Source organism: Delphinus delphis, chromosome 16 (genome assembly GCF_949987515.2).
Source record: "Delphinus delphis chromosome 16, mDelDel1.2, whole genome shotgun sequence".
Classification (NCBI taxonomy): Eukaryota; Metazoa; Chordata; class Mammalia; order Artiodactyla; family Delphinidae; genus Delphinus; species Delphinus delphis.
Window position 1 is genome coordinate 14,043,504 of NC_082698.1, and position 18,051 is coordinate 14,061,554.

At 46.1% G+C, this 18,051-nt stretch overlaps 1 protein-coding gene across 1 annotated transcript; it reads right to left on the bottom strand.

Moving 5' to 3' along the window:
• LOC132439280 (inactive pancreatic lipase-related protein 1) lies at positions 1–14,162 on the bottom strand. Its single transcript, XM_060033548.1, has 12 exons — positions 14,114–14,162; positions 13,417–13,571; positions 12,813–12,938; positions 11,027–11,161; positions 10,107–10,215; positions 8,482–8,601; positions 8,255–8,374; positions 6,600–6,718; positions 5,571–5,700; positions 3,558–3,666; positions 2,680–2,847; positions 1–64 (listed from the first exon to the last, which is right to left on the bottom strand). Exons 1-12 carry the CDS (start codon positions 14,160–14,162, stop codon positions 1–3), a joined length of 1,404 nt encoding a protein of 467 aa, XP_059889531.1.
• Positions 14,163–18,051: the final 3,889 nt, after the last annotated feature.

Genomic DNA, 18,051 nt, shown 5'->3' on the forward strand with positions numbered 1-18,051 from the left:
TTAACAGGGCATGAGACTGAGCAAGACGTCTTCTCTCACGGTTTCTTCGCTACAGAAACTGTATCTGTGGAGAGAAAGGAATCTTTTTAAGTGCTGGGCGTTCTTACCTGGCAAAGGTAATTGCTGATTTACAATTCAAAAGGATGAGGGCTGCACTAGGGTGGTAGCTTCAAAAAGTCCCTGGAGGGCTGATTGCCTGGGGGCTTCCAGGGGGAGGGGCTGGCTGGACCCCAGGACAAGGTCAGTACATGCGGGCCCCCCATGAACCCAGCAGAGGGGTTTACAGATGGGCTCACTCTTGCCCCAGCCATTCTGGGGACCCGATTCAGCCTACAGCAGCTCAAGAAAACACAGCAGCTACAGTAGACGGAGCTCTCGCTAGCTGTCGGCAACCACACTAGCTGATCCACTCACGCAGTGCGCACTTCGCCCTCACCACACAAGTGTGAGGAGGTATCGTTAAGAGTCCTACATCACAGGAGAGGAAACTGAGGCACAGAGGGCTCTCAGTTAATACGTAGAAGAACCAAGATGCAAACACAGGTCAAGCTGACGTTGTGGCCTACGTTTCCTGTGGTCAACTTCAAACCTCTCTGGACCTTGTCTTCCAAACCTGGAGTCAGGGGCCTGGCTCTCCCGTTGGGCTGCCCCCTGCTGCCTTCCAGCCATGATACGGGGCTGGTTACTCGAGTCTCAGCAATGGAGTCTTTATTTGTAGAAGAGGGCTTAGCTCCCTCCCATGATTGGTGAGAATCCCAAGTCAATAATGTAGCATCTCATGACAATAAATATAAAAAAGCTTTATAATTAATTTAAAAACAATGCAGATGTAAGTGGTTGTGGTTACAGCTCTTCCAGGAAACATGGGATTCTCTCACCACCTGTGAGCTCTGAAGCTTCATCCTCTCTCCTCACCTTCCCTGGCCCCTCCCCACTTTCTCTTTGTACCTCATTTGTCTTTCCTGGAAGCCCTTAACCCTAACCGCCAATCGAATTCCTGTCCTCTGCACCGGAGCCCCGCCCTCAGCAGCCTGGCCTCCCTGTGCCCCTCACATACCTCCCCCGTCCCTCTGCCCGTCTCCCCAGCACCCTCTTTGGGCCCCTCACGGGGAGTTCTTAGTCTGTCATTTGACCTTTCCAATGAACCATAAGTCCATTTTTCTCAACAGCTATACTGTAAACTCCTCAGCAGGCTCTGTCTTTGCATCCCCTCCTATACGCCAGGCATACCTGGTACTTACTAAAGTCAGAGAGGAAGGAAGGAGGATGGTGTGTGGGGAGAGAGAAATAAAGGGGGGAAACTACATTTTTCTTCTGATACCATGTCACTGGAGGAATTCCTGTCAGCAGGTAGGACTTGAAACCCCAATGAGATGACTAAAAAAATTTGAGGGGGATATGAGAGGAGGTCGGACCAAACTCTTAATTTTCTTTCGTCTCCCACTTATTATTATTTTTTTAAATGTTACTTATTAGCTGTTTTCCTAACAGCAAAATATTTGAATAAGTTGACGAATTCAGTATTTTTACTCCCCAAACTATTATAGTTTGTGACGCTCTATCTTCCCATATTTAAAATTTTTGAGGTCCACCATCTAGCTTCTCTTAGATCGATTCCCTCCAGAGTCGGCGGGCGGGGAAGCTGCCCTCAGGTCGTCGGAGGGTTGAGGTGACAGCTGAGGCACCTAGAGGGTGCAACGCCCTGGGTGATTTGGTCTCCTACTTGTTTTCCTTTCTTGAATCCACCTGTGAACAAGGCATCTCCTTGGGAATGCCTCTCATTTTAAAGATTCCAATGAGACCACCTTCTTCTGACATGATTTTAGCCACATCCCAGGATCCAGGAAACAGGTCCACTTCCTAATGGGACCTGGGCCACTGACCTTAGAGTCCCAGTGTCCTCCGATGGCAGAGAGGAGGCCTCGGCTCCACCCCCAGCCTGCATAGGGCTCCCCACTGGCCTCCTCGACACTGTATTTTCAGTGAGAGGACCTTCTTGTTCCGCGGACGCCCTGCCTGGGCCAGCCCCTCGGTCCTCCCGTCACAGAGACAGGGTGGACCCCACAGGGGTCATCCAGCTAATGAGACGGCTGTGAGGTCTGCCAACCCACGCCCCTGCCCGGGGGTGTGACATTCCCTGGGGCCTGAGTTTAGTGACCCCACCTAACCTCCAAACCTCAATCAGTGACCAAGAGCCCAGGATCTTCTTCTCGCCAAGCGGCACGGGGGTGTCCTGCTGGCCAGACTTGGGGTCTGAGCTTTGGTCATTACCCCCACCTCCCCGCAGATGCCACAGCCAGGGATGCCAGGGGTCAGGATGAGGATTCTGCAAGTATTGCCACCTCAGCCCTCTCGCCTCATCTCAAATTTTATATCTTTTGCTAAAACTGATTTTCTTTTCCTTCAATTATCCTGAACTTTCATTGATCTTCCCCTCTTTAACTTGTAGCCACTCTCTAACGGATACTTATAACTTTATACCCTTCAGAAATTATTTCTTATTTCTCTTTCTTATTTTTCCTCCTTAGTTTTCATGGAAGGCAGGGCGGTATCATCTGTGCCTGCCACAGAGAGTGCTGAGAACACCGGCTGAACCTCAGCTGACTTTCTGGGGTGAGTTTCCATGACAAATGCAAGTCTCTACAAACATCCTTAGGCACAAGCTGCAAAGACACGTACTCTGTCTTGTCCTCTCCCTGCTGCACGGTGATCTTGGCTGCCCCCACTTTGGGGAGGGTTGGATTTACCACGTTGTTGTTCCAAAGAAACTTGACTTTCTCAATTGTTCCGACGTCAATATCCGCATCAAACTCATTGGAGTGGGTGGAGCCTGGTGTGATAATCCCCCTGGAAACAGAGAAATAGAAACGTTCCCATTCACTGAAACAAGTTCTAATGACCATAAAGTCCCTGCCTCTCTTTTCTACTCTAGATTAACAAGATGATTTTTTTTCCAAATTAATTCTCAAATAAAGGTTAAAGAAATGAAAAAGTCAGCTCTATGCCAGCAGCCTCAAACTACTATTTATTTTATTTTTTATCCAGCATGTGGATCTTGGTTCCCTGACCAGGGATCGAACCCGTGGCCCCCTGAAGTAGAAGTACAGAGTCTTAACCACTGGACAACCAGGGAAGTCCCTTAAACTACTATTTAACTATTATTTCCTCAAATGTAAGTTAATTTACCCTCAAAACTTACCTATAGAAAACTATATAATTCCTTCATATTATTTTTTTCTGGTAGAATTATTTGTACAATAACAAGTTATCCACTAGTTTAACACAACAAATATGTGTGACTAGGCTAATCAGAAAATATGATATCTGGGCTAACATTAGATTTATCTTTAAAAATCTGATCTATTGAGAGAGAAAGAATAAAATGCCTGGATTTATAATCGAGAAAAGAACACATGTTAGCAAAAATCTGAAGTTAACTTCAGTACATAAAATAAATAATTTAGAATCCATTGATAAAGAGACGACAAGTATGTCAGTGCACGGATGTGAAGGCCGTGTGTATCAAGTGAGAGGTGGTACCGAAAAAGGAAATTTACTTGAAGACATTGTATTGGTGAGTGTTTCCCTTATTTCCAAACAAAGCGACTTTGATTTGACCAATGGCTCTTCTTCCAGACAGTGTTATAGAAACTCCGTATCTCCAGCCTGCACAGGACATAGAAAAGAGTTTTTATTCATGCACAAAATAGTTGACAGAAATCTCAGGTTCTTGTCACATCCCTTACACTGAGGCATCGAAGTAGAAGTTCTACATGTTAACCTACGACTCAAACTAGGCCTTAAGGAGAAACACGTATCTGGCAGTGGATCCCTGTAGACTTGCCCGCCCAGTAAAGGGGTCACTAGCCACATGTGGCTGCTTAAATTTAAACCCAAATTAAATAAAACAAAAATCAATTCCTCGCTTTCCCTAGCCACCCTTTAAGTGCTGAATTGCCACATGTGGCTACTGATTACTGCATTGGACAACACAGAGCATTTCCATCATGGCAGAAAGTTCTGTTGGACAGCTCTGTTCTCGAAGGACAGTACTATGAGTTGAGGTGGAAAGAGAAGGAACAAGGGCTGGTCCCCACATTTGGAAAGGTAGTTCAGGGGTGCAGTCCTGGGAGCCTCAAGGGCAAGGTCTGTGTCTTCCCTCTGCCTCTCCAGGGCCCTGGGCAGTCTCCAACACAGTGGTCATCCAGATTTATGCCTGAAGGGCTGTCTTGGCGCCCAGGAGCTCACACACATACACAGGAACCTATACACACATGACCACACACTCATGCACACATAAACACACACACACAAAAACACACATATACACATGCACACACATGCATACACACCACATACATACACATTCACACATATGTAGGTAAGCTCACAGACACATCCTTTGCCTAACCCCTACTTGTCCGTTACATGCTCAGAGGTGTTTTCCCTGCCCCTTCCTCTGATCAGGGCCAGTTCCGCTGTCCTGCCGTGTCACAGCAGCAAGCCGTCGAGCCAACACACTTGTAGCTAACTGCTTGTTCAGTTTCAGTTTTCTCTGCCGGGTTATAAATTTCATGCTAGGGTGTCTTGTTCATCCCTGCACCACCCCACATCTAGCATAGCCTGTGGCCCATAAATAAATGTTAGTTGAGGAATGAATATATGGTTTTGAATGTTTAATTTGTTGTTTTAAAATATTGGCAAGTATTTTGTGCATCACTACATCAGAGGAAGGATTGATTAACCAACGCCTTTTTAAAAAATATGTAAACAGCGATGGAAATGTTCTATATCTTGATTTTGGAGATGGTTACATGACTTTTTATTTATCAAAACTCAGAATTATACACTACAAAGGGTGACTTTGGCTGTATATAAATTATACCTCAATAAACCTGACTTAAAAAACTATGTGAGACTTGTATTATATTTATGTATTTATATAAACACAGTCTCTTTTTTACAGTACAATATCTTAGGGAACTGTCATAAGGCAGGTTGGCACAAAGGCTGAAACATGCCTGACTCTACCCTATGTCCTAGCCCATTCAGCAGAATTTTGAGAGGAATTACCCCATTCTGATCCCCTCCAACACTCCACCAGAGAGGCACCCACCATCAACGGGCATGAGGGACACATGGACAGAAGGCTGGAAATTGAGGAGATTGGAACTGGGCTTCTTAAGTGGGCTAGATAAGCAAAGAGTTGGTACCAAATAAATTTTGAATGGATAGAACAGGTGCGGATGACACAATTTTTAAAATGCATAGGACAAGGAACTGTGAGGTGGTGAAAATGCAGAGAAGATGGCCACAGAGACAGGTAAATTGCTATTATCCCATTAATTATGCTGTTTGTGTCCACTCATTTCATGCCATAGAAATAAAATGAAAGTAAAGCAGACCCTTTCTAAATCCTTGGTTGAGTCTTAAATGGGGTGGTTTGGGGGGATGTGTCCTTTTACTAAGATGAAATGTACCCACAAATATTTCAGGTGAGAGGCCACCCCTGTATGTAAAACAGAAAGGAAACCTCTTTTACTTGGGTGGGAAATCACAGCGCAACTTACGAGCAAATGTGCTGGAATCTCCCGTGTTCAGGAAGAATTTCTGCTGCTCCTCACGTGTCTTGCCAGCAAATCTATCAGCATAGTGGCCCATCTGCGGGCACCCTTCATCTGGACAGGGGAAGCACTTGTTCTAATGAGAAAGATGGATCCGGCTGTAAGGTGTGAATTTGTCTTTTTATGATCCACACGTCTGGGGAGCAATTTTCCTATAGTCTCAGTTTCCTCTTTCATAACTGGAAAGAGATTGGAATAGATGGTCTCTAAACTAACTTCATCCAGGATGTAGTACCCAAGCCTGATGCACATCACATGAGAACTATTTGGGGAGCTTCAGAAAATATTGATGCCTGGGCCCCAGGTTAGATCAAATATGCCTTCCATCGAGTGGTATGCTGGTGAATGACTAACAGGCAACTCTGGGACAAAAAGTCCTGTAGAGTTTACCGATTTCTGTGGTGTAAATATGCTGTGGCTGGGGCCAACTTCAGGCTATCAACACGATGTCATTGAATGTGGGGTCGGGAATAGATGTTCACACCGGCTCTAGTGAGCCCGCATAGGCAGGCTCTGGGGTATCGTTTCGTGCATCTCTCTCCTTGTTGCCGGCTGCACACGGCACAAACTCCCAGCCCAGCGTGCAGAACCCCAGCATCCACCTTTCCTTCTCTCTGGCATGTAGATTCTTCTCTCCCACATTCCATACTTGCTCCGCCCCTGTCAGAAATGTGCACACTTTCCCCTCCTTCTAAACTCTATGATTTTCCAGCCAGATTCTAACTTTGCCCCTGCAGGAAGCCTTCCTAGATCATTGAACTGACTGCTCTACTCTCCGATTTCCCAGAATCTTCCGCTCCCACATGACTCTTCTAGAATTTTAGCTACCGCCTGCCTAAGGCTTTTTTCCCCCTCCACTCTACAGGACCGTGAACTCTGACATGCGGTGCAAAACAAGTAGGGGAGAGTACTGCAGATCCCAACGCAGCAGGACAACAGCCCCACCTTGGGACGCAAGGTGGCATAATAGCTTACAGACTCAAAGTCCTTGTAGGAAGCGCAGGGGTACGCGGCGAACCCATCGGGATTGAGGATGCTCTCCGAGTAATACTTGTAGCTTCTCAGGTGATTGCAAGCCACAAAGTCCCGGGTTCCTGGGTAAGCAAAGAGGGAAGTCTGCACAGGTGGTCAGGACCCCATGACAACTTCTCTGCCTCTCTCTCCAAGTGGGATGGTTCCAAAGTGGGACCATATTTTCAGAAATTGAAGATTAGTCCAAAATCCAGCCACAAAATGACAGTTAACATATAAAGGCTGCTTTCTGTGTGCCGGGCAATGTTCTGAGCACTTTACATGTATTGTCCCTGTAAGCTTCACCTTTCCTCAGAGGTGGGTAACATACCATCCCTAATTACAGAAAGACATACAGGCTACAGCCTCAGATTTCAGATTTCAGCTAGGAAGTGGTGGAGCTGGGATTTAAACCCAAGCCCGTCTGGTGCTTGAGCCCAGGCCTCTAACCTCTGTTCCATTCTGTGTCCCAGGCACCAGGCTGGAGGTCCTCGAAGACACAACCAGATGTGACTTGACCTCCTAGGCATGACCAAACCCGGGCAAGGACACTGTCATGCCATGTTTAGGTGAATAAAAAGGAACGTCAAGTAGCTTTAGGTGGCTTTATGTGAGCATGCCTTTCACTCTCATGTCTTGTTCCTTCTTAGAACCTTCCTTGGCTCCTATAAATTCCTGCCAAGGGGCAGATGTCGCAGCACGCATTCCAGACCTGGCCTGAACTTGCTTGGCCTGATGGGTTACTGATGGGGAGTCTAGGCTACTGGTTACTGGTTACTGGTTACTGATGGGGAGTCTAGGCTACTCTATCCGTGCAAAGCCTCCTAAAGCTGTGAAAGACAAACACGTAGGTCCTCATCCTCAATAGTTGCTTTGATGGTGTCCATACTTGCCAAGCCATTACGCTCACAGTCAGTAAAAGTCTTTACTCATTTGAGTTAAACGTGTGCGGTGCCAAATGATGAGTCTGGCTGAAAATCTCACCTGTTCGCTGCCATTTTGACCTTATTAGATACAGAGTCAGAGCTGTATCTGAAAGATGCCCTTTATCCCAGGTGTGCTGATCAATGATAAAGAATGGCCACCTTGAGTAGCACAGTCTCTGCTCTAACCTTCCTTAGCCGTGATTGCTTCTTATTCTTTCCCCAACATAGAGGAGTGGTGACTCTCACGCGAATGGATTTGCCGTGGACATGATTGGGAATTCTGTCTATGGAGTTGTCTATGGAGTGGAAGCCAGTTACATAAGCTTGAACCATATCACTGACTCCCAAGGGACAATTGGCAGAAAAATTCTCTTAGATTCAGGATATTTACTTTTATGGTATTTCCTTCCTTTATTAGGTAGCTATCAACTGATTGTTGGAGTTACAGCTCTAAGCAATGGTTTTGTAATTCTTTGTTGCTTGTTCACTCCAGGACACCACACAATGTATAAGGAAGTAAATCAGCAGAGCTGAGATATAACAAATGATACGTGGCTATATTTTTAAGAAATAAGGTCTAGAAGGGGGGATTGTATATTTTCAAAGAGCAGTGTGTTTTCGTTGTTAAGATTTGCTGTGGGAGTGGCGTTGCTCCCCCAGGGAAGTGATGTCCCCACTCTGCTCTGGCTTTACCTGCCCAGATGCCATCTATGTCCACGATCTGTGACAGGGCATTCTTCTTGCATCCGGGCATTTCCTCTCCTCCGTTTGGGAAGAAATCAAGGTGACCCACCAGTTGTTTCGTTCCAAAGCCTGAAATGTTTAGAACAGCAATGAGCTTTTCATAATGCAGGGCTCTCATTAAAAGCACATGCTCTCACAATCGCACGTGATTGCAGCTGGAACGTGGAGGGGCTCACCCATGAATGGGATCAGGGGAGCTGCATCCGTGTGGATCACATCAACAAAGTCAGCGTCGGAGGGATCGAGTCGGACCTCTTCAGGAGTACCCTCGAAACTTGCTTCTACAGGATCCAACCCTAAAAGAGATGGCCAGCGTTGCACACAATGGGCCTGGCTATAGGTGCCAGCAGGATTGAGGTTGTACAGTTGCCCAGGCTGTGCGCTACCTAACTCAAGGGATGCCATACCCTGGAGTTGTGCAGTGCCATGGCCGGGGTATGGAATATGGAGACGTTGAATCTCAGTCATGCTCATTACATTCCAGTGGAGTGGATAGAGAAGGGCAGGTGAGCAAAGACATTTAGATTTTGTTTAGGCAAGGGTTTTTCTCCACATCAGATTCTCCCACTTACTTGTATATCTTTCTCCTTCAACATTCTCTTTCTCTTCCCAAGTTTGAAGGAAAAAGGGGCGAAATAGTATGGTATCACAATTCAAAACACAAATTCTGGGACTTGGGTACCTTGCCCCAAATCCCTACTCGGCTATTTTTTGAGCAAGTTGCATGACCTTGGATGAATCACTTGACATCTTCTACACCTCAGTTTCCCCTTTTATAAAAGGGGGTAATAATAGAGCTATAAGATTAAATGAGATAATATATGTAGCATTTAGCACAGTGCCTGGCACATCATTATGGGTGTATAAGTAAATATTTAGAATTATATCTCTTATATCTCTGTTGTTTCGTTCCAAAGCCTGAAATGTTTGGAACAGCTATGAGCTTTTCATAATGCAGGGCTCTCATTAAAAGCACGTGCTCTCTATTTCCTTCTTGACGGGACTCCTAGATTTAACAATTGTTTTTGAAGGTTTCATCAGAGCAGATGAGAAGGCACGAACATAATTGTCTGTTGAAAATAAAAGGGAACGTTCTTATAAAGGTAGAGACTTGAACCAAAAGACAGCAGAACCGGGATTGAATGTCAGTCCTACCACTGATTAGTTGTGTGACCTTGGGCAAGTCATTTGCTTCCCTCAGCCTTTTTCTTTAGTTCTGAGGATTAAATGAGAAAACGTAAAGCACTTTGCACAGTATTTGGGATAAGCAGGCACTTAATCTATGCTTACTATAATTATTATATTAGCATTATAATGACTATATTGATATACTTTGTGGTTATAATTTAAAGGCTTTGCTTGGGTTAAAAGGATGCTTTTGGTGTGATGGTGTCTGGGTTTCTTCTACCAACGAAGGCAGTGGAAGCAAAATTTTTGTGTTCTATTCTGCCCTTGATTTCAGAGAAGGGGGAAAGGAATGACATTATGGACTTGTCTTAATTATGTTTGCTCACGTTCATGTTAGCCTTACTCTGCATTTTCCTGGGTGTTCAGTCCTGCTGAGAGACCCACATCACCAGAAAATGGATGGGGACAGAGTCGGAGGAAGTAAAGAGAACAAAGACACCACTTCCCCTGCCACAAAGATAGGCTTCTGGGGGGGGGGGGGCTTCCTAAAATGCTCTGTGCAGACTCTAATCTGGATGGACTCTTTGGGCCCAGCTCCAAGCTAGGCTGCAGTCTTGTATACGCTCTGGGGCTACTGGGGACCAAACCTTGGGCCCCAGCCCTCAAGTCTTACCTGTAATCCTGCCCAGGCCTGGAGTCTTTCTCCCTGCCTCTCCTGCCACGTGGGCCCCCAGGCTGTGGCCGATGAGGTGGACTTGGGAAGGTAAGTAACTGTAGCTCGACTGGAGAGGGAAGATTGTCTTTTCAGGACATTTCTGTGCTGTGGTTTTTGCAAACCTAATGCCGGTACTCCTCTGCTGAAAATCTACCACTGCCCGTAAGATCAAGCCCAGCCCTTTACGAAAGCCTCAGAGCTCTTCTGACTCAACACCTGTTTTTCTAGACTCTTTTCTAGCTAGACCCTTAGTGGAACTTTCGGGCCCTCAGATATGTCGTAGTCTCTCACCTCTGGGTCTGGTTTAGCCTCCTCTTCCTGTTGTCATGTCTCCCCAACCACGAGTCAGTCCAGTTCACATCGACACAGCTCAGCCATTAGCTCTCAACTTAGACGTCTCTTCCTGAGAGACATCCTTAATCACCGACCCCCGCTCCCCAGACTGGATTAGCTGCCCCCTGACCCCCACACACGCTCCTATAAAGCCTGTAACCACCCTTCCCCCTCCCCACATCAGAATCCTGATCACACTCAGTGGTCCCTGTAAGCTCCCCCAGGGCCTTCTCTTTATTCCCTAGCAGAGCTCCTGACAATGTGCCCCCAAATATTGGATGAACAAACAAATGACACAAATTCAAAGTATTCACACCTGTTGGTCTCAGAGATGTTCACCCAGAAGTACTCATTTATTATAGGTGTACAGCGCCTTGAGCACAAACACCATAGGTTTTGATTTGAGGTGAGTTTTAGAAGTAAGACTCCAAGAGAAATATCAATTCTTTCTATTTCCTCTTTAAACATGTAACCCTCAGCTGTGTCTTTACCCAACAGAGACCGGTGGGTGCCGTGTGTCCCCTCGCAGCCCGGCCACCACTCACCTTGAGCATGGCCAGCATCTGGGCCACCTGGGCGCCCACCACACGCGCGTTGTTGGCAGCCTGCGTGTAGGTGGTCTGGGAGCCTCTTTTCCAGTCCACGCAGATGCAGTTCACCTTCTCCACCTTGAACATGTTCTGGTGTTGGAGAGACACCAGGGGGTTATCGTGGGGACTCATGAAACCGCTTCCAACCAGAGCTCAGAAATGGTCGCTGAGAGTTACCACTGGCTGTCCTTCTGTCTCTTCCTAGCTGGGGCACTGGGATGAACTCGACTTCGTTAGGAATCCCGTTGCCAATAGGAGTTATCCCTCAGGGCAAAAGCTACAAGCAAGGCAAATTGATTCCCTCTCTAGTTCGTAGACTAATTAAAAGCTGACCACTCTCTGGTTTTCTTCGACCAGATTCAATCAGGTTGATTCAATAAGGTGGCTGAAACCAGGGCATCATTCAAAGAATCCTATTTTGAAAAGAAAAGGTCTCAAGCGCATTCTCCGGCAGCCAGGGTCTAAATGACCTTGTGGATTTGACTGCTAGGGGTCCTTTCAGCCTCTTGGCAAAGGCTGCACTTGCTTCACCCCAGGCTGCTGGGTATTTACAAAGTTTTAAGGTGGGAGGGAAGTGTCACTATTTTTACAGTCAGGACAGCACAGTATTTCATGGAGGAAACACACTAAAGATATTTTAAAAATAGAACTGCACTGATTTAAAAGATATTGAAGAATTCTGAAAGGGAAACTTCTTCTTGGATGTCAAAGGAACTGATATATCCTTAGAAGTTCTGCCGGGCAGGACGTATGACCAGCTGGAGTCTAAAATGGTACTATAAATTTAAAATCCACCTAGAATCTTTTCACATATACAATGTTAATATGTGTGATCACACACACACAGATACCAAAAACCGTTTTCTCAGGACTTTTATTTTTAAAGCAGCCCTGAGGAATCTCTTACAAACCTAGAGAATTTGGGATATAAACTATATCTTACAATTTATACATGAAGATACTTATTAATGATGGGACAGAAGCGATACCAAGAGTTAAATGGCTGGTACAACCAAGGTCAAATGCAGAATGACTTTAATTTTCAGGGTTTGTAACTTTTCCTGTTGACATTTTAAGTCGGAGGGTGGAAGACAGGCTGCTAGGGTAAATTCTTAGGTGTCAGAAAAACGTATTGAATCAGTGAACACAAGAAAAGAAGGGACGATGGTATACCATGTGTATTTGTGTGTGCGTGCCTCTGCACATGTGTTTTTGTGTGTATGTGAACATGTGTTTGTTATTCTGTTGTCTATCGTTCTGAGCCAAAGATGCTCTATTACAGTGGGTTTGGCATTTTCTATTCTGCCATTTGGGGCACCCAGTCAGTCGAAGCTCTCCGTATCTCAAATAAATGGTCATAGCACACATCTCTGACTCTCAGGGAAGTGGGAAAGACTTGAACAAAAAGAACATAATCCTGCTTTTATAGGAACACAAAGTAGCCTCACTGAAATGGAAGCAGACCATATTTAGGCTTCATTTAACCAGAAATGAGAGGACAGAAGTGTTTGTTCACGCAGCAGATGCCATTGCTTCAGGCTACAGATGTAGTCTAGAAACTTGGAAGGGGATTTTTATTTTGGTGAAGAGGCATTTTTATTGCATAAAGGTACCTCGATACATCAGGATTTCCTGTTCCGAGCTCGCTAATTGAGATTGCGTAAAGGGAGGTGGAGACATTAGTGGGAAGCAGGGGCAGCTGCCCGCAGCGCAGGCCACAGGGGTTAGAACCAGGCCCTACCTTGCACATGTCCACCAGCCAGCTCTCATCTCCCTTGCCTATGAAGCCGTGGATGATGAACCGGGTCTTCCTGTCTGTTTGGAAATTGGATGCCTCAATCGTTGATGGATCAGAGGGAATAAGAATCTGTGACAAACACAGAAGGGTTCCGTGTTTTTGCAGCCCAGCCACTTTAGCCTGTCTCTTTCTTCCCCATCTCTGCCTGTTCCAATGCACAACCTTTCAAAGTTTAGCAAAAAGCCACCTCTTTCAGGAAGCCTACCCTGACCTCTCTTTCCCTGCCCTACCTTCCCAAGTCAGGAATCACTACCTCTACTGGGTCTGGATTGTGACTCATGGTCTTACACCTTCCATATGTTCTTCCATAAGCTCTTTGCCCAACACCAGAATCACATAACTAGCTAGAGGTTCTGGCAAATGTGAACCATTCACTCATTCAAGCCAGCTTTTTTACCGGAGACCTACTGTGTCCAGGTCTGGCTAGGCCTGGGGGCAGCTGGCGGGATTGGGTAGAGGCAGAGGGTACAGAGGTAAGAACTCCTGGTCCCCCGGTGGGCACAGCCCCTCACCAGTTACAACAATGTTAAAATGGCAGAGGTCTCACCTGAAAGTTGTTTGGGTTCTCGTTGGTGTAGAGCAGGAAGCGAGTCCCGATGTCCTCAGGGCTCCAGGGGAGAACTTTCAGGGGCCTGATGGCGGTCCCAGCCCAGGGCTCAGAGTCAGAGAAGCACCCAATGGAATCATAGCAAACTTCCTTTCCTGTAAGAGAAAAGATGACCCTGCTCAGGGGTTAGCTCCCAAGGCTGGCCTGGTTGCTCCCCTGCTTGAGGACAGGCTGAAGACCATGCAGACACTTGCCTCTGTCCCATCAACTCTCTCCTTGCCCCCCTCCCCCCATGCCCACCTTCTGATCAGGGAACAGTCTCACTGAATCCCACAGAGACCTCTCTGCTTCGAACCACCATCAAAACTTAAAAGTCCTGTGTTCCCTGCCTAGATCTTCCGATAGTTTTATTTGACTAATGTGATAATGGGCACTGGTAAGTCAATATGTTAACCCAGGCAGGTGTCTAATGCTTTATCTGGAAGAGTCTGGCCTCAGGCCTCCTGGACATGAAGGCAGGTTTGTGGGGAGATGCTCTGAGACGGACCCGCACAAACTGCAGCCCCACCCGCGTCTCTGTGGAAACTTGGAGCTGTCTGCAGCCGCTGGAAGCCCTGCCATGGCTGAAGCTTTCTCCGGCCAGTGCCGAGATGATGGGTTTATGCCCTTCCCAAGGGGCAGGTGGGATGTGTTTTACCTTTGGCTGCTCCCAGCAGGAAAAGAGTGAGTGTCCAGATGCTCACCATCTACAATAAATTCAGATATTTGGCCTCACCAAAAGCATGACCAGAGCAGTGAGCAGACTCCAGAATGCAAGGCTCGGGCTTCCCTGGTGGCGCAGTGGTTAAGAGTCTGCCTGCTAATGCAGGGGACACGGGTTCAAGCCCTGGTCTGGGAGGATCCCGCATGCCACAGAGCAACTAGGCCCGTGAGCCACAACTACTGAGCCTGCGCGTCTGGAGCCTGTGCTCCGCAACAAGAGAGGCTGCGATAGTGAGAGGCCCGCGCACCGCGATGAAGAGTGGCCCCCGCTTGCCACAACTAGAGAAAGCCCTCGCACAGAAACGAAGACCCAACACAGCCAAAAGTAAATAAATAAATAAAATTTTTAAAAAGTAACTGTACCATTTTTTTTAAAAAAAAAGGAATCCTAAAACAAAAAAAAAAAGAATGCAAGGCTCTTTGCCCCACCTCCCTCCTTCACAGCTGGCGGGAGACTTACCCTGTTGGATGTTCTAGGCCTTCCTTCTGGATCAAGTGCCCGGGCTGTTTTCTTATATTCGAGCCTTATCAATTGTACACTGCTTCGAGGAAACAGCAGGTGATTATAGAACATACTGTGTGCACTTAATAGTTTAATCTGCACAAATACACAAAACAAGATTAATAATAGAGGTCAAATCTTCCCACAAGTCTGGGAAGATGAAAGAATGCTTGAATCAAAGGAGGTGAAAGGTCTCTAACTTTGCGCCTATGTACATGTGCCTGTAACTATGAGCTGAGTGGGCCCCACTTTCCAATTTTTTATTTTATCACCTAGTACAAGTCCCGCTGAGGACACTGCAGCAAACTCTAATCGTGGAGGGCTGTGTTTCTCACTTAGAATGGCTGGAAATGCCCTTGCAAATTGCTGATAGTGAAAGGAAGTGTCTAAGAAAACCTCCTCTTTCTTTTTGTCTGTCTGTCTGTCTATCTCTGTCTCTAGCAGTCTAGTAATACTTGAGCACATGAGCTTTGGAGACAGAGTCAACGGCCCCCATAATAGCCTCTGACCACAATCTCCCACTAACTAGTGTTCCAGTTACCTATTGCTATGGGATGAACCAACCCAAAATGTAAGGGTTTAAAACAATAACAATTATTATATTATCCTGCTATAATTTGGAATAGCTGTGTTCAGGAGCCCATAAAACCCATGTCACCAGACCACGTAATGTCTGTCGAGTTTCCTCAGACCGTCCAAAGTTTGCACACCTGTCCTACAAGACTCTACCCTCTGAGGCTGTCATGAATTACCCACTGACCCAAACATCTGTGAGCAGCTTGTCTGGTTCACACAACAAGCAGATAAGCCTTCACATGGCAAATGCCATTGGTGCCCTACCCCGCCCCCAAGTTAAATATGCCTCCGTGTCAAAGTTCACTCTGCTCCTGAATAATCAGGACACTGGGGTCCAGGCTGGAGGGCCCTTCTATGAAGAAAACGGAAAAGACTTGCCCTAGAGTCATAAGGAAGAGCAGACAACAGTTAGTGAGGCTTAGTATGTGCAGTCAGAGTACTTTCCATGTATTACCTAATTTAAAGTCTTACAACAACCCCAGGAGGTAGGTACCATTATTTGCCTCCCTTTACAGATGTGGAAACAGAGGGACAGGTCTTTCGTTGCCTATAAAGTCACACAGCTAATGAGTGATGAGATGGGATTTGAATCCAGAGTGAAATAAGGAACTGCTGAATATCAGTTGTTCCGAGCAAGTTATCAACAAGGTTTGTTGAGTGTCAATCCACCGCGAAGAATAGGGGAAGTACTTATACAGAATAAGTTGAAATAGAAAATAAATGTCCCCCTTCTCCAGACTTAAGCCATCTGGTTGACCTAAATGATGAGGTATTCAAGCTTTGGAAGTCTGTTCATATGGTCCAGGCAGGTGCTGGAGCACTTGACAAAGACCATGGAGAAGACAAAGGCATTTATGCTTTCCTTTGACGTTGCAGTGCTGACGCAGGACGAGATTTGTGATAATCTAACAGTGGGTAAAATAGGTAATTTGGCTGATAGGAGATGTCAGATGACTCTGTCTGCCTCCTGGACCTCTTCTCTTCCTGCTGTCCACTTGACCTTCCCCACATGACCACAGTGGCCTCCGTCAAACATGCCAAGTTCTTTCCTACTTCAGGGCCTTTGCACTTACCATTCCAGTGGCCTGAAACTCTCTTCCTTAGACCTCCATTGGGTTGGCTCCTTCTTGTCATTCAATTATTAGATTAAATGTCACCTTTTCAATGAGGCCACCCCTGGCCACCTTCGAAGCCCCTCCACTGCCAGCCTCCCACCCAATCCCTAGCACCTTATTTGTTTCCTTCTCATCACTTTGTCACAAGTTATAATTATCTCTCTTGTTTTTCTATTTATTTGCAATCTTCCTTTTCCCACCTAGAATGCAATTCCATGTGGACACAGACCTCATTTACTTTGGCCACTGCTGTGCCCTCTGCCTTCTGACACTGACACTGCTTGACACTGAAGTGGTTATAAATTAATGAAAGAAAGAATGTACATATGAATAGAGTTCATAGACATTTTATCCTTATTCTCCGAGTGGATTTCAGTCCTGGGAGTGGTGAGAGGGCACAGTTCTAAGGAGGAGAAAAGATGTTGTTCTTCAGAGAAGCAAGAATATAAACATCTGATTAGATTTAGGAGAAACAATCATCACATGATCTGTCACAGGTTCCCCAAAGGTCAGGCGCCCATGCCTACTTCCCCCTCAGCTCACCTCACTGCCAAGTTCATCTGTGGGTTCCACGCTCACCCCTGCAGAGCAGTTCAATGGTTGAAACTGCCTTAAGGTGATCAGAGCTCATGTGACGTCCTCTGGGCAGGAAAGGAAGGTTTAATCTCCAACAGCCGCTCGTGTGGGGTGGTGAGAGCAAGTGTGGGCTCCAGACACTCAAGGGGAGAGGCATGGGCATTTAGGGTTTAGTTTTTCCTTCTTAAAAAAATTCTTTTCACTCATGTTTGTAAATAGGTAATATATGCCCCTCTACATCTGATACAATACAGAGTTAAAAATGATGCTTCACCAGCTCCTTGTGTGTCCTTCCAAGATATTCTATCCACTATGAGTATATATATATTATATTTTATTTAAAAACATACAAAATATAAATGATTAACAAATCCTATACATTATTTTGCAAACTGATTTTTTAAAATTAATTAATTATTTTAGTTTTGGCTGTGTTGGGTCTTCGTTGCTGTGCACGGGCTTTCTCTAGTTGTGACGAGCAGGGGCTACTCTTCATTGCGGTGCGTGGGCTTCTTATTGAGGTGACTTCTCTTGCGGTGGAGCAGGGGCTATAGGTGCACGGGGTTTCAGTAGTTGTGGCACGTGGGCTCAGTAGTTGTGGCTCACGGGCTCTAGAGCACAGGTTCAGTAGTTGTGGCACATGGGCTTAGTTGCTCCGTGGCATGTGGGATCTTCCCAGGCCAGGGATTGAACCCGTGTCCCTTGCATTGGCAGGTGGATTCTTAACCACTGCACCACCAAGGAAGCAATTGCAAACTGATTTTGAAAATTAATTATATGTCTTGAAAACCATTTGTTATCAGTGCATACAGATGTGTTCCAATCTTTTGACCCGCTGCACAGTATTCTGATATTTGGATATTCACTATCAGTCCTCTACTGATGAGTATTTGGTTGTTTCCAATCTTTTACTATTAAAAAGGATGCCTTACTGAATATTGTTTTTTTTTTTTTTTTTTTTTTTTTTTTTTTGCGGTACACGGGCCTCTCACTGCTGTGGCCTCTCCCGTTGCGGAGCACAGACTCCGGACGCGCAGGCTCAGCGGCCATGGCTCACGGGCCCAGCCGCTCCGTGGCATGTGGGATCTTCCCAGACTGGGGCAT

Bases quoted from the DNA above. Each gene is read 5' to 3' on its own strand.
- LOC132439280 (XM_060033548.1), bottom strand. From the start codon at position 14,162: ATGGTGAGCATCTGGACACTCACTCTTTTCCTGCTGGGAGCAGCCAAA. The intron at 10,216-11,026 runs GTGAGTGGTGGC...TTCCCTCTCCAG, and splicing joins AGATGCTGGCCATGCTCAAG to TCGAGCTACAGTTACTTACC. The intron at 8,602-10,106 runs GTAAGACTTGAG...CATCTCTTTTAG, and splicing joins AGGCCTGGGCAGGATTACAG to GGTTGGATCCTGTAGAAGCA.